This window comes from Xiphophorus couchianus, chromosome 6 (genome assembly GCF_001444195.1).
Source record: "Xiphophorus couchianus chromosome 6, X_couchianus-1.0, whole genome shotgun sequence".
NCBI lineage: Eukaryota > Metazoa > Chordata > Actinopteri > Cyprinodontiformes > Poeciliidae > Xiphophorus > Xiphophorus couchianus.
Window position 1 is genome coordinate 27,938,879 of NC_040233.1, and position 14,434 is coordinate 27,953,312.

Sequence of the window (14,434 nt, forward strand, 5' to 3'; positions counted from 1 at the left end):
CAACATTTCTGCGAAGTAGAGCGGGTCAAAATACCTGTGGTTGAATTTTGACATGTTCTGTTTTTCAGAACCCGTTGAGTAGCAGAGTCATTATAAAACCAAACCGGGTTGGTTTCAGAGAAGTTTGTATCCACTTGAACTGGCACAAATCAACGCTGTATGAAACATGCCAAACCCACAGGGGGCAGTATAGAGCAGAGCTACAGCCCAGGTCAACCAATCAGATTGCTTCAAAGCAACTACTACTTCCTGTTACAAAGTAAACGTGGTGCCGGGAAGTTCAGATGGACGGGTTGAGCTACGTTTAAATACCGAATATAAAGTTAATAAAACACAAAGTGTTGGTTGGGAATCGTTCAGGTCTTAGCTCCTGTTTGTAAACAATAATTTAATTTATAATTAAATGTAAATCACTTAACAGTTTGTCATTTCTAATAATTAATACTACTACTAATAATAATAATTAATGTGACAAAGAAGAGGACGTCTGTAAGGGAGCAAATGCTTTTTCACAGATGTGTTTGTGGAGCGTTTCTCCTCCTCGTGTTGATGTGGTCAGCGGCGTGTTTGCAGGGGGAATCTGAGCATGAAGGACTGCGCGCTTGTTTGGACGCCGTCCTTCAGCTGCAGGCTGACAGATGTTTGATTGGCAGCGCGGCTGGAAACACCAGAGGTCATCTGATGCCTTTCACGCTTAATTAAGTCCCTCCCATCCGTCCCGCTACCTCACTGAGAGACGGACAGATTTCCTTTCCTGTCTTTGGGAGACATGGCGTGTCATGTTATTCCAAAGCAGAAGCTGGGTTACATGCCTGCAGATAGAAGAACTTGATGTGGTATTTTTAGGATGGAAACAAAACTTGGATTTGTTCAACAGAACCTTTTTCTGAAATGATGACATATTCACTGGTATTGTTTTACTACTCTGAATGGTACACAGAAGTCTATAAAGTCTCACGATTTTATCTGGTGGTGAGTTTAAGCTCCATTATTGTTTCCAAAGCTGTTTTCAGTGATCTTCTCACTGAAGCTGAAAAGTTTAAATATGCTCAACTTTTGTTCATAACTTTATGAAAACAAAAAACAACATGTAAAATATATATTTATGTGAAATAACTGAACACAGCCAGTCCTAGGCTGACGCAGCATCCAACATTAGCTTGGCTACAACGTTAGTTTGACATCTCTTAGACTTGCATTAGCTCATCTACTCCCAGGCAAAATTTAGCTAGGTTGTTTCTAAGCTAACACTAGCTTGGCAGCTCCTATGCTAAAATTAGCTTGACCTCTTCTAGTTGGCTAGAATTAGCAGGGATGCTCCTAGCTAGCTTCCAAACAAGCGTTAGCTTCACCATTCCAAACCAAAATTAGCTTAGCTAAATGCTAAGTACACATTTACGTCCTGGACTAGCTGAGGATTCCTTCTCTTAGCAGCTAAGAAAATGACATTTCTCTCCATTACAGTTTTGTTTTTTATGTTGAACATAATTTAGAGATTGATTATGTTGACTGGTAACGTGGTAGCTAAACTATCATGATTAGAGTATCAGATTAGCATAGCTGCTAAAATATAGTTTCTGTTCACTATTTGGGTATATTGATGGAAACATAAAACTTCTGCTAAATGACAGTTGAACTTATCTTGTATTCACTTGTTGTGAAGCTAATATTAACTGGTTACCATCATATTTTGCTGAACTGCTCTAAACTGGAGTAATCTTTTTCGGGGAAGTGGATCACAAACGCAAAGGATTAATATTTTTTTTGCTTTTATGGTTTGATTTATTTTTCATGTGGCATTAACCTGTTGAAACTAGATGGAGTCTTTCCTTGGTTATGGCTTTACTGTTCAGTTCTGTTTCTTCCTGCTGTTTCTTCTTTGCCATATTTTAATGCTAGCTGCTGTTTCAGGTAAATTGGACATAAGTCATAGTATTTATTGTTTGCTGAGAAGCTCATATTGGTTTATTTACCCATTTCTGTCAGTACCAGTCTTACTGTCATTGCTTTTAGGATTTAATTTGTATAAATGATGGACATAGTCACCATGTTGGTTAAGCCTTAAATTGAAGCTTTTAGTCATAAACATTCAGTTTTTAACTTGACTCATCCATCATTTTCCACTCAGATTGTCAGAATCCTAGTTTAAGGTTAAAATGAAGAGGTGGGAAGTTTTGTAGATTTCCAAATTAAATTGGTGTAAATTGAGACAACGCTGGTTCCCAGAATCCCCGGCTCCTGGAATCGGTCTTCCAGGATTAATTTTGTAATTACTCAGTGTGTCCTGCTCATTTTCATGTAGTCTGATCTGAATTCAGAGCTTCTGTCTGGAGTCAGTGGACTGTTTCTCCTGTTGCTGATCAGCAGTCAGTCGTTTGCTTTCACAGCAGAGTCATTTTCTCTGCAGGTTTATTATGGGATGGCTTTATTTTGCACTGACTGATCCAGTCTGTCTTCCTCTGACTGTTTCTGCCTCACTGCACCATTAACAGACGCAGAAGGTTGACTTATGATATAAACTCAAACCCTTTTAACCTGGATGTGATAAAAAATTAGCAGAACAAAATTATAGAGCGGCACAAACAGGATGTGTTGTTGCCATGGAAGCGGAGATGTTTTTGTCCTGATTTGACACTTGCTCAGTTTTTTTCTCTTTCCAAGACGGCAGGAGATGCATTTTTTATTAGTTTGTAACAAAAATGGGAAAATTCAGTCCGTAACATCAGATTGTGCTCAAAGTGGCTCAGAGGGAAACAGATTTTTCTCTGATTCTTTAGAAAGGAGAGTCAGAGGTAAACGTGTTTTATGTTATTTATCCAAGCTGCGTTTCTTTTGAATATTAGTTCAAATCTGCATTTAGGTAAATTTTTATGTTTCACAGAATAATCCATAATGTAAGAGAGGAGTCATCTTTAATAAGTTTTGATTTGATGTGTTGCATCCTGATTGGTTATAGTTAAGTGGAAGGAAAAACTCCAGAAAATGTAAGAATGTTTCTGGTCTCCATTACAATGAAAAAAGATGCAGAATAAATATTGCCCTTTATTCTACGGCTGCAGCCGTGATTCCTTTAGTTATCAGTTATTCAAATGTAATTGGAGGAAAAAATGAGCCCATTCTGCAGATTTTTCTTCTAATCATTTAAGCTTAAAAAAGGGAAATAATTATTATATTTTGAATAAGTACTATTTTTTTAAAAAAAGAGCATTTTTTCAGTGAAAGGTTGATCTTTTGTAGCAAACGATGCTTCTGCAGATAAAAAGCTCACCTTTTGATCTGTCATTATTTCTGGTTAATAATTGGATGCAAAAGGAGATTAGTAGATTATTTTACAGAATCTGAAGCAGGTGAATCTAAAACTGCCACAGGAGGAGCTCAGATTTACAGACTAATGTTTTTTTTATTTGTTTTTTTTTATCTTAATTGTTTATATTTTGTGCAGTTTTGGCCTAATTGTTGGTGTGAGTACGTTGTTCTTAGCAAATTTTAGAATCGATATTCTCCGGTTAACAATTAATTTATTACTAAATTAGTCGACAATTTTGCGTGTCGTGGTGGCGTAGCGGTTAGCGCCACCCGTATTTGGAGGCCTTGAGTCCTCGGCGCGGCTGTCTTGGGTTCGACTCCCAGACCCGACGATATTTGCCGCATGTCTTCCCCCCCCCTCCTTCCCCGTTTCCTGTCAGCCTACTGTCATATAAGGGACACTAGAGCCACAAAAGACCCCCTGGAGGGGTAAAAAAAAAAAAAAAATTAAATTAGTCGACAATTGTTTAATAAATAACCAGTTTGATCATTTCAACTGTTTACATCCTGTTTTTTTTTTGTCCAAATGTTGGTTCTGCCACCAGAAAAGTGAGGATTTAGGGTCGGTCTCTAATTTTAAAGGTTTATGTCGCTTCATCTCGTCAGGTTAGCAGCCGTTCTCCCCCCTCCCCCACCAGTTTCTGGCTGTGCTTCAGTTTATCTCCAGTAATTCCTGTCGGTCTTCAGGGTTTGTTGATCTAATCTCATTATTTTGGCTGCAGTCGTCTGCAGAGACTCTCTGGATGGAGAAGTGACTTAAAATTGGTCTCATTTGTCTCTCTGCAGCCAGCCGTCCCTCTGTCCCTCCGTCTCCTGGCTCCCCATGGGCCTCTTTTCATCCTCTCCTCCTCCTCATCCCTCCATCCATCTCCTCCTCCTTTCACCAGTAGCTCTGCCCTCATGGTGGCCGTAATTTGCCGGTAGATGGATGGCCGCTGTCCGCGCCTCCTGGCTCTCTGGCTCAGCCGCCTGCGAGGCGAACGGACCGCAGCTCTTGGCTTTAATGCGTCTGAAAACCGGATATCGCCAGGATTGTTATGAACCCGACCTCCCTGATCCGGAGCGGCAGAACCTGCTGGTTCTGAAGCTTCTTTACTGACCTGAGCAAATAAACATTATAAATCCAGGAAACTTGCAGAGAGGAGTTATCATTAGAAAGTTTGGGTTTTTTGTTTTTCCTCTTTTTAAAGGGACAGTATCAGATATTGTCCAGCCACACAGAGCCATTTTATAACATTATCAACTATCTTAGCTTAAACTGTTACATAAATGCTATATAAATCAAATATGATTTAAAAGAAATTTGACTTTGTAATTTAATGCCTTGAAATTGGGTCTCTGTCTCTTTAAGAAGCACTTGCTCTTTCTGAAGCTCCGCCTCCAGGAAGTCATCATTAATCTTTTAGCAACGTTTTTACCAGCGTTGCTCTGAGCACTAGCTCCTATAACGAGTTCAGCAGCTCCACCGGAGGTTTGCTAATCGCTGTTGGCTAGTTTGAAGGAGCTAAGGGGAGGAGCTGCGCCTCGAAGGCGGGGCTAGGTCCACCCAGGCATTTTGCACAACAGAATGGTTTCCATGAAGATTATAGGAGTTCTCAAACATGCATTAATTGCTTCTTTCATCAACTTTGTTTTTAGAAATGATCTGTTGGATTAGTTGAATTAGTAATTTGTATTTCAGTTTGAGAAATCCAGGCATTGTGCTGTGGTAACAGTACAAGTTAGCGAACAGGTTTCAGTTTGAAGTTGGTGAAAGTTTCAGAAGCGGTTGATGTTTGCAGAAACGTGCGGTCAGGATGAGCAGCAGCAGATTTATGCTCCATCATCTCGGTTTGCCTCCAGGCGATGAAAACAGGAGCAGCCATTCCAGCCGAGCCGGCGGATCGTAAACGTTATTTATTCCTTCATTTGTTTGGCTTATTAACTCACAGCTGTTTCAGATTTATTTGTTTGGACTAAATATCATAAACTCTCTCTGCTTATAAACGTTGTGACCTGTCACCTTCGTCTTAATAAAGCAGCAGGATGAGATGATGATGATGATGGGTATGAAGGTCAGACTGAGGCAGATTTTGGACCCTGTTTATCTACAGGAACAATCTCAGCTTTCATAATATTAGTTTATTGGTGAAACCAGCGGATCTCATCAAAAGTCAAAATTTGGCTCTTCTATGTTTGGTTTTGTTCCACGTAAATCATCGTTCCTAAATCTTTATGGACGACCTGCAACCTGAAGCCTCCTCTCCAGTAGCTGGATGGACGTCCGCCCACCGAGCCGTGGACAGAGGGGCTGTTTGGGTTTTTCTGGTCCTGTCGGAGGCTGAGGTATTAACCAGCAGGGGACGGAGACACGTTTAATCTTTTAGATTATATGCCTCTGGTGGTTTGGGTGAAGATTAAAGCACACGGCTCTGCTGAGGGAGCTTTACTCCAACACTGTGCTGAAGTGTTTATTTAAAACTGGTTTCTACCAGGAACAAGCAGGAAATAGTTTTACTCAGGATGTGAGGAAGTTGCACAGGGACAGAGTTTTAGTCATTGTTTTGTTCTGACAGTAAACCTGTGGAGCATCCAAAGCAAAAATCCAACTCCAAAGGTTGTTGAAACAAAGAGTGATTCTGTTTTTTTTACTTAGTTTGTTTGGCTGTAAACATCACAAACTCGCAATTTGCAAATTCCACATCAACTTTTAAGCTGGAGACGTTTTGTTCTGGTTGTTGCCAAACACTGCTAAGCTGGACATGATCCTGTCCTGAAGACAAACACAAACATAATTTCAGTATGTGGAAACATCACCAGGTGGTGAGGATCTCATTTTAAAACATGGGTGGTGCTGGGCGGTAATCCAACATCTCCTTAACATGACAAGTAAACAGTAAAGGCACCAATCGGCACGATTCAATTCAAAGCCAGGCTTTGCATTGACTGGACATTTGGATTAAAAGGCGACGTTTTGCTGCAGAGGCGTTCAGGGTGTCCACCGTTAGTGGAACATTGTTTGCTTTAAGTGACTCCACTTTGGTGTCTGCGCTCTGTAGCGATCGACTTTTCCCCATCTGTGATGTTTCAGCACAATTTTAATTTACTCTGGGAAGGAGGAACTCTTTTTAAACCCTTTGAGGTTTTGGATAATTATTTTAATTTTGGGTGTAAAAGTCACTAAACTGTACATGTTGAGACCAGATGCATTTCCAGCATTGATTAAATGAATAAACCTTCTTTTTTTATTATTTACACGTAAAGGAAAAACATCTCAGCCCTGAGATCTTTAAAACTACTTTAAAACTTGGTTTTAAAGTAGGTCAATGTTGTGAATTTTTGAGATTTTTCAGGGGGTCAGGAATTAAAACTGAAGCTTTGTTACAGTCGTTAATAAAACCTACATGCTCCTGTTTGCACCCGGATGTGAGTCGGTCACCATCAGATTCGAACGTTTGTCATCATTTGTTTATCGTTTGCATCTGATTTGCATGGAAACCCGGCCGCTCTGCGTTCAGGTGAGGCCCTCCTGGAGCCTCTCCGGTTCCAGAGTTTCCCTTCGCCTCGTGTTGGGTCACATTTTCCTGTGAACAACGCGGCCGGTAACCTGAGCCGCCGCGGCCGGGCCGGCGCTACCAAGCAGAGGCTCGTCTTCCGCCTCACGAAGCGAGGTAACTCCAGGTGATCGTGGTCACGCTGGCCACAGCTGAAGCTGATTGGCTGAACCTGCCGTCGGTCACACAGGTGAAGCCGGACCTGCAGCAGAGTCTGAAGGTGTGGCAGATGGACACATGGTCTCACCTGGGGAGGTAGAAACAAGTATCTGCATGTTTTTAGATGTTACCGTCTTCTCTGCAGGAGAATTATTTTTATCGTCCGCCTGAGGAGTAAAACGTTTTCCCATCATGCCATCTCTCTGTGACGTTCTGAGGAGATACAGGCAGGTTCCTCAAACCGAGGCGGACGGAGCGTTCAACTACAACCGGGCCTCCAACAGACGAGGATTCCTGAACGCCGGTAGGTCCATCAACCTTCAGGCAATGCACAAATTTCACTGACATCCTGGAAGGTCGGCGTCAGGTCGCGCGTCTCTGAGTCACCTGAATCAGATGATTAAGTCATGAAGGAGGAGCCGATTCATGTGTTCACGGCCTCATCTGAAGGTTTCACTGTTTGACAGCCCAGAGTTAAAGCTTCAGATGAAGATACGATACTTCACCTCAACAGAAATGCTTTAACTCAGTCAGACCAAAAACAGAACCATGAATGGTCCAAAACGTTAAGCAAACCGTTAGGAATCGTCAGTGAACACAACCTGCTGCCTTCGCTTTACCTCAGAAAGATTCACGCTTCCTGAAAGAAAAGTCTTTATTATCAGATACATTCAACCCATCTGGTCTCCAGCTGGTGACTGGATGAAGGACGAAGAGGTCGTCTGTGTTTCAGCATGCTGGTCTCTAAAGTTCAAAGGTCACGGATGGGTTTTATTTGTTTAAAGCTATTAATTCAATATTCTGATGGATATTATTTGTGAATTTCTCTGCAATCTGTAAAGAAACATTCAGTTTGTGTGTAGATTTTGAGCTAATTAAAGCCTCTCTGCTCTCTACAAACTGAATTCATCATCCAGAAAAATCAGGATTCAGTTTCTTCTTCTACATATTTAACGTTAAAGACAAACAACCAAACTGGTCAGCCTGGAATCGTTCAAACTGGTTCTGTTGGTTTAGTTTTTAGTCTTTCCTGTCGGGGTTTTTATTCGTGACTTGTTGGAGATTTTTTCTGGGTTACCTTGGTAAGAATCAGAGCAGCGTCTGAACGTGTAACTTATTTTACATTTTGGTGCGTTTTCCCCCTGACCGTTGCAGATGTTTGTATCTCCGTCCTCGCTGCTCTGCGTTGGCTGATGATGGATCCGACCGGCTGTAATCGTCTTCCCTCGGCCGGCTGAGTGAATCTCGTCGGTGTAATTCATCGGTCTCCTGCTGCGCGTCGGGATTATGCCTCCCTCTCGTTGCAGATTCGTCAGCGGACACTAAACCTGATGCATTGCCTCGGTTACCGTATCGAAGGCATGAAGCTCTCAGCCAGAATGAACTTAAATGTCTTTCATTTTCTGCTGCTGGCGCCGCCTTAGAAACAAACAACTGAATCCAGTCGTTTATTTTCATTCAGCTCCCAGTTACAGTCAGAAGGTCAGATCTTCATCATAAACGCCGTATGGACTCAGATTACTGACAGTAATGTTGGCCTGAAAAATGTGATGTGCTTTTAAAAATCCTTGGAAAAATTTCCACTAACATTTTTCAAGTAGATATAAGTGCCTTACTTTTTTATATCTAGTAAATTATATTAATCACACAGCTAAAGATTTTTAAATAAATTAGATACATTTTACTTAGGTCTAGATCTAGTACTAGACCTGAGTCTAGTTTGATTAAATTTTGCGTATTTAATCAAAATATTCAAAATCGGTGGACTTCTTTTCACAAAAGATCAATTAGTTTCAAATATTAAGTAAATATTTTACTTTGTTTGTATTTAGTTTTATTTTTAAATATTAGTAAATCTAACTGAATTTCTTTTTATTTTACCAGATAATATAATTAAGACACATCACTTTCCAAATTAATTAGAATTCATTTTTACACATAAAATAACAAAATGGTTGGAAGCTTCACTTTATTATCCTTTACAAAACCAGTTTGGATTCTTTAAACCAACCAGTTCAAATGGACTCAACCAGTGTTGCCAGGGAAACGGATCAGATGTCAAATAAATGATCCCAGAATCTCGTTGATCGATGGAAACGTTGAGTTTTGGAGCTGCAGCTTGACGCTGTTTTGTGCTAGCTTGACGCTGTTTTGTGCTAGCTTGACGCTGTTTTGTGCTAGCTTGACGCTGTTTTGTGCTAGCTTGACGTTAGCGCCTGCATGGTAGAAAAACCTCCCAGATGTTCCCATCTCATCCTCTGCAGGAGCCTCATCATGTATGACAGGAATTCTCTGTTTCAGGTCAAAAACAATAAATAATCTTCATGAATATTCAACATTTCTCACTCCTTCAGCCGTCTGATGTCCAGACTTTTACTTCCTGCTGAAATCCCGTCGGTGTTGATGAGGCGTTGACTCCCGGCTGCAGTCATGAGCAAGCTCTGCTCTGGCGGTTCTGCCTGAACGGGTTTTTTATGAAGTCATCTTTAACGAATCTTTTCTGGAGCAGAAAGTCGCTGAGCGCCTGCTGGGAATCGAAGCAGAGCGATTCTTTTCTCCCGCCTGGCGACAGAAATCCGTTTCTTCCTGTTTGGTATTCGGGTCGGGACGTCAGCCGTCTCGGGTTTAATCGATTCATCTGTTGAGCTGAGCTCACCTCATCGAGCCGCTGTTGACCTTTGACACTCTGAGCTCACCTGACTCACCTGGTTCAGGTCTTAAAACGCCATGTGTGTGTGCGTGGCTGTGTGTATCGGTGTGTGTGTGTGTGCGTGGCTGTGTGTGTCGGGGGGTGTGTGTGTGCGTGGCTGTGTGTGTGTTGGGACTGGAGTCCATTCAGTTGTTCTAGAAAAGAGGAGGAATCGCTGCACAAAGCAGATTTATTTACTTTTAAAAGTTTCTGGATCTTTGATTTCAGAAAACATTTTCAGAAATGAAAATAAATAAATATAAAATAAATATTTTAAACTTTACCCTTCCCCACCCTTTTCAGCTCAGCCATCTTTATTTATTCTATTTTTCTCTTTTAATTTAAGTCATTTATTATCCTGTACTTCATTTATGCAGCCAAGCGTCTCTATTTATTTTATAACTATTATATATCCTCCCACTATTTATTTTTATTTATTCGACAGTCCAGAAGAAAATTTTTATTTATTTTATTTTATGTCCCAGCATAAAAGCTCCACAATTTATGAATTTGTTCCCCATACATGTTTTTATTTCTACATTTTCATGTTCATACTTTATTTTATTTTTTAATGTCTTAAATCCCAATTATTTACATTTGTGGATTTAAATGTTTGTTTTTTTCTAACACCATTTATTTGACAGTCCTAAAGCAAAATTAATTTCCTTATTGATTTATTTATTGATTTACTTATTAATTTAATCAGTATCCTTATGGTAATATAGATTATTATAGTCTATCTGCAGTGTAGATCAGAACCTCTGTTGGTTCTGGTTCGGTGCAGGTCAGAACCTCTGTTGGTTCTGGTTCGGTGCAGGTCAGAACCTGTGTGGGTTCTGGTTCGGTGTAGATCAGAACCTCTGTGGGTTCTGGTTCGGTGCAGGTCAGAACCTCTGTGGGTCCGGCCTCCAGTCGACCCGACCTTCCTCGCCGTGACTTTGACTCATCGCTGCTTATTGACTCACTGAAACTCGTTCGTGTTGGAAGACGGGCGGCGGCCGCTGCAGAGGAAGTCGGGCTATTGTGTGGATGAGTCATGCTGGGCTGTGAAACTGGGGATCCAGAACCGGTTTTTGGTTCTGGCAGGTTTTAAACTGCAGCAGGTTCTGGTGGTTCTGATCCAGCATGTCTGCTTGTCTCGTTTCCCAGGAGTGTGTGGCTGCTGCGGGCCGCTGAGGCCCCGGTACAAGCGCCTGGTGGACAACATCTTCCCAGAGGATCCCAAAGTGAGTCCAACAAGGTTCTGGACCGGGTGTCCAAACTGAGGCCCGCGGGCCAGCTGAGGCCCTTAAAATGATACTGTTAGGCCCCAGACCAGAAGATAAAACTGGTAAAAATGTTTGGCCAACAAAATAGAAAACAGTTGATAACCACAAAAAATAAAAAGTCTGAAGGAGTTTTTTATGTTTTGGATTTTTAATGATATGCAGATTTTATAAACATTTGATTTATTATTGAGCAGCTAAAAAAGAACAAAATAATCACAGTTAACAAATTTTTGCTTTGTAATGAGTTTTGTGGCCTGTCAACAGTTTGGACACCTTTGCTTTAAAGCTGCAGTGTGTAACTTTTTTAAAACTTTTTTTTCTATTTTTGTTGAAACTGTCATCATGTTATGAGATGGATAATCTGTGAAAAAGTTTAGCTTCTCTGCCTTCTCCCAGTACTAATTGGAGAGAACCAATCAGAGCCAGGAGGCGGTTCTTAGCGCTGTCAATCATCCCCCTCGCTAGCAGTCTGTCATAAATGCTAATGCTAGTTAGCATAGCCACTGATGACATTTGATGAACAACTTTCCTGAAACGTTAAATTATTTCTGCTCCATTAGTGCATTTAGCAGGGTGTTCACAAGATTGATTGACAGCACTAAGCCCCTCCTCCTGGCTGTGATTGGTTGTTTCTGGTGCATTTCTTCAGATGGGAACATTAGCTCAGGGAGGAGGAGGTCGACGTTTTCACTGATTTTACTCGTACTCTCTGCATATGGCAACACATTTAACAAATATGTATAAATGAACAGGAAGATAAACTCTGATAATTTGATCTGGGAGGAATGTTTTGAGGTCCGGACCGAGCCGACCCGTTTTCTCCGCTCTGCTTCCTGTCAGGATGGCCTCAGTAAGTCGGACATGGAGAAGCTGACGTTCTACGCCGTGTCGGCGCCGGAGAAGCTGGACCGGATCGGGGCGTACCTCGCCGAGCGGCTGAGCAGAGACGTGGTGCGGCATCGCTACGGGTGATGAGCCGGTCCAAACGCAGCCAGACCAGAACCTGGAGTCTGGGTCTAACGGCGGCCATCTTCCCTGTGACGGGTTGCAGGTACGTGGTGATCGCCATGGAGGCGCTGGACCAGCTGCTGATGGCGTGCCACTCCCAGAGCATCAAGCCCTTCGTGGAGAGTTTCCTGCACATGGTGGCCAAGCTGCTGGAGTCCAGAGAACCGGACCTGCAGGTTCTGGGAACGAACTCGGTAAGCAGCGCCACCATGGGGCCACACAGGGGTTTTCACTGCTGTTTGGACTCGCTGCTGCTTGGAGTGACGGAAACTCGACTTTTTCTACTTTAAATCTCCAGGAGATTCAGAAACCAGTGGAGATGGAGCTTTTGGGAAATCAGTTTATTATTTTAATAAAGATAATAAATATGGGCAATTAAAATAAGAATTTTACCAACTTATTTTATTATATGGTGACATAAATGAATACTTATCATTATCAACAGTATTAATTTAACATATTTAATTTTGTCATTTTATTTCCAATGCTATTGTTTTTAGTTTTTTATGTTTCATTATTTGTTTTTCTATTTTTCTCCAAATTCTGTATTTTAAGGATTTATTTCTTTAGACAAATAAGAAAAAAAATGTAAATAAAGGACAAACCAGGACAAAGCAAAATAAAAAGAGGAAAAATCCATTTATGATTAAAAAAGTGACAGTAAAATACTACATACAGAATATGGAAAAACTAAATAAAATGTAATAAGATTTGACAGTAAATAAATTGTTTGATTAAAAACGTAAAATGAAAATTAGAAATATTAATAATGAAATAAAAAGGGGAATTAATAAAACAAGATTTGAAGTAAAATGCAAAGTTAAATTAATATTATTCACAAAGATTAATATTAACTTCTATTCACTCTGTATAATCAAAAAAGTTAGGAACGTTCAGATTTTTTTTATTTTTAGGTGCAGTATTGACCATTTATTTATCTCTTGCCAGTTTTGGCAGGATTAGTCCTCCATATCCTGACCAGGAGCAGCAGAGACTAAAACATGGAGGACAGTTTCTCCAGAGCATTTATAGATCAGAACCACCTGATGATGATCCATTAATCTGGAGGTTTTATGGAACCAGTTTATGTTGATCTGCTACTTCAGAGCAGATCCAGGTTTCAGGAGAGACGATGCTGCAGCAGCGATGCTGCAGCTGTGATGCAGCGATGCTGCAGGATCTGGAACAACCTTACAGACATTCCTGCTCTTCATGGTGCAGAAATCTAACTGCTGCTGGCAATAAAAAACAAAAGCAGGCTGTGAAATGAAGTTTAATTTTTAACTGTTTTTAGCAGATATTAAAATCTCCTGAGTTTTTTGGTTTTTTTCGTCCCTGGATCAGGGAGAAGTGTGGCTGCTTTCGCTATAATTGCGCTTTAATGTTTGCCTCCATGTGCTGCGCAATAAAGGCCAGAAAATATGAGCTCATAATCCGCAAAGTTGGCTATTAAACTCAAACTTATTGCCTTATTTTTGCGAAATGGGCTAAATATGTCAGTTGGCTGCAGCCCAGAGGCAGGTGGAGGTTTAAAAGCTACTTCTGCTCTCATTGTGGCCCAATAACACACAGAGAGGAAACGGTGAAATCATCCTAACGCTGCTTCAGATCCGTTTCCTCCAAGTCCTCTGAAGGTGAAATAGAAGTGGTTTCCTCTCGGTTCCGTCATCCTGGCTATTGTTGGCGCTCCATCTGAGCCGCGGGTTCAGATGAACCTGCATTATTTATGTGTGGTATTTATTCTGTGACAGAGGAGAACCGATGCAGAACCGTGGCAGTTAGATTGTCCTCATGGTGGTCGCAGCAGATCTGCTTCACTTTGTTCTGTTGGATCAGAAAGACTGGGCTGCTTCCAGTCCATCATCACCAGTTTAGTTTATTTTGATGATTTTTCTAAACTGTGTTTTTGTTGCTGTGATCTCAGAGATTTGTCAAAGAAGAACCCAAAACATAGAAGCAGAAAAAACTGAAACTGCAGCATCCAAACAAAAAATATCGTATCAGCTGCGTTTCCATTACAAATGTGCACAAATATTCTGCTGATGATGAAAAAACTTCATTATTTAAGAAATGAAGTGATCACTTGTGAATAAACTTGTTCAGAGAATAAGTTATTAAAAATTATGGCTGTTACATGAGATGTATTCATGCTTCAGCCATAGCATCAGGTCATCACCTATCAGCCAATCAGAGGAGGCGTCAGCGTCTCATTCAGACGATGGAGCATCAAGCCCCGCCTACTTTGGAGCGGCTGCGTATGCGGCATTTTGGAGAAATTGGTCGGTGATTTTCCAGAACAGCTTTGGATTGAAACATTTTCTGACCTGAGATGCTGTGAGAGCTCTGAAAAAACAAAAACAAACCATCATCCTCCGACCACTTCCTGTCGTCTTCTTTGTTGTTTCCGCCAGTAGTAACATCCGGCTGTTGATCATGTGATTCGTGTGATGTGAAAAGTGTCTCCATTGCAG

The 14,434-nt window shown here is 41.1% G+C and overlaps 1 protein-coding gene across 4 annotated transcripts in view; it reads left to right on the top strand.

Moving 5' to 3' along the window:
* efr3a (EFR3 homolog A (S. cerevisiae)) overlaps positions 1–14,434 on the top strand; it is a 67,974-nt gene that overhangs the window by 10,000 nt on the left and 43,540 nt on the right. For all 4 annotated transcript variants that reach the window (XM_028020180.1, XM_028020179.1, XM_028020182.1 and 1 more), the window contains exons 3-5: positions 10,837–10,913; positions 11,796–11,923; positions 12,007–12,157. In XM_028020180.1, coding sequence (XP_027875981.1) covers positions 10,837–10,913; positions 11,796–11,923; positions 12,007–12,157 — 356 coding nt within the window. The remainder of the gene's footprint in view (positions 1–10,836; positions 10,914–11,795; positions 11,924–12,006; positions 12,158–14,434) is intronic.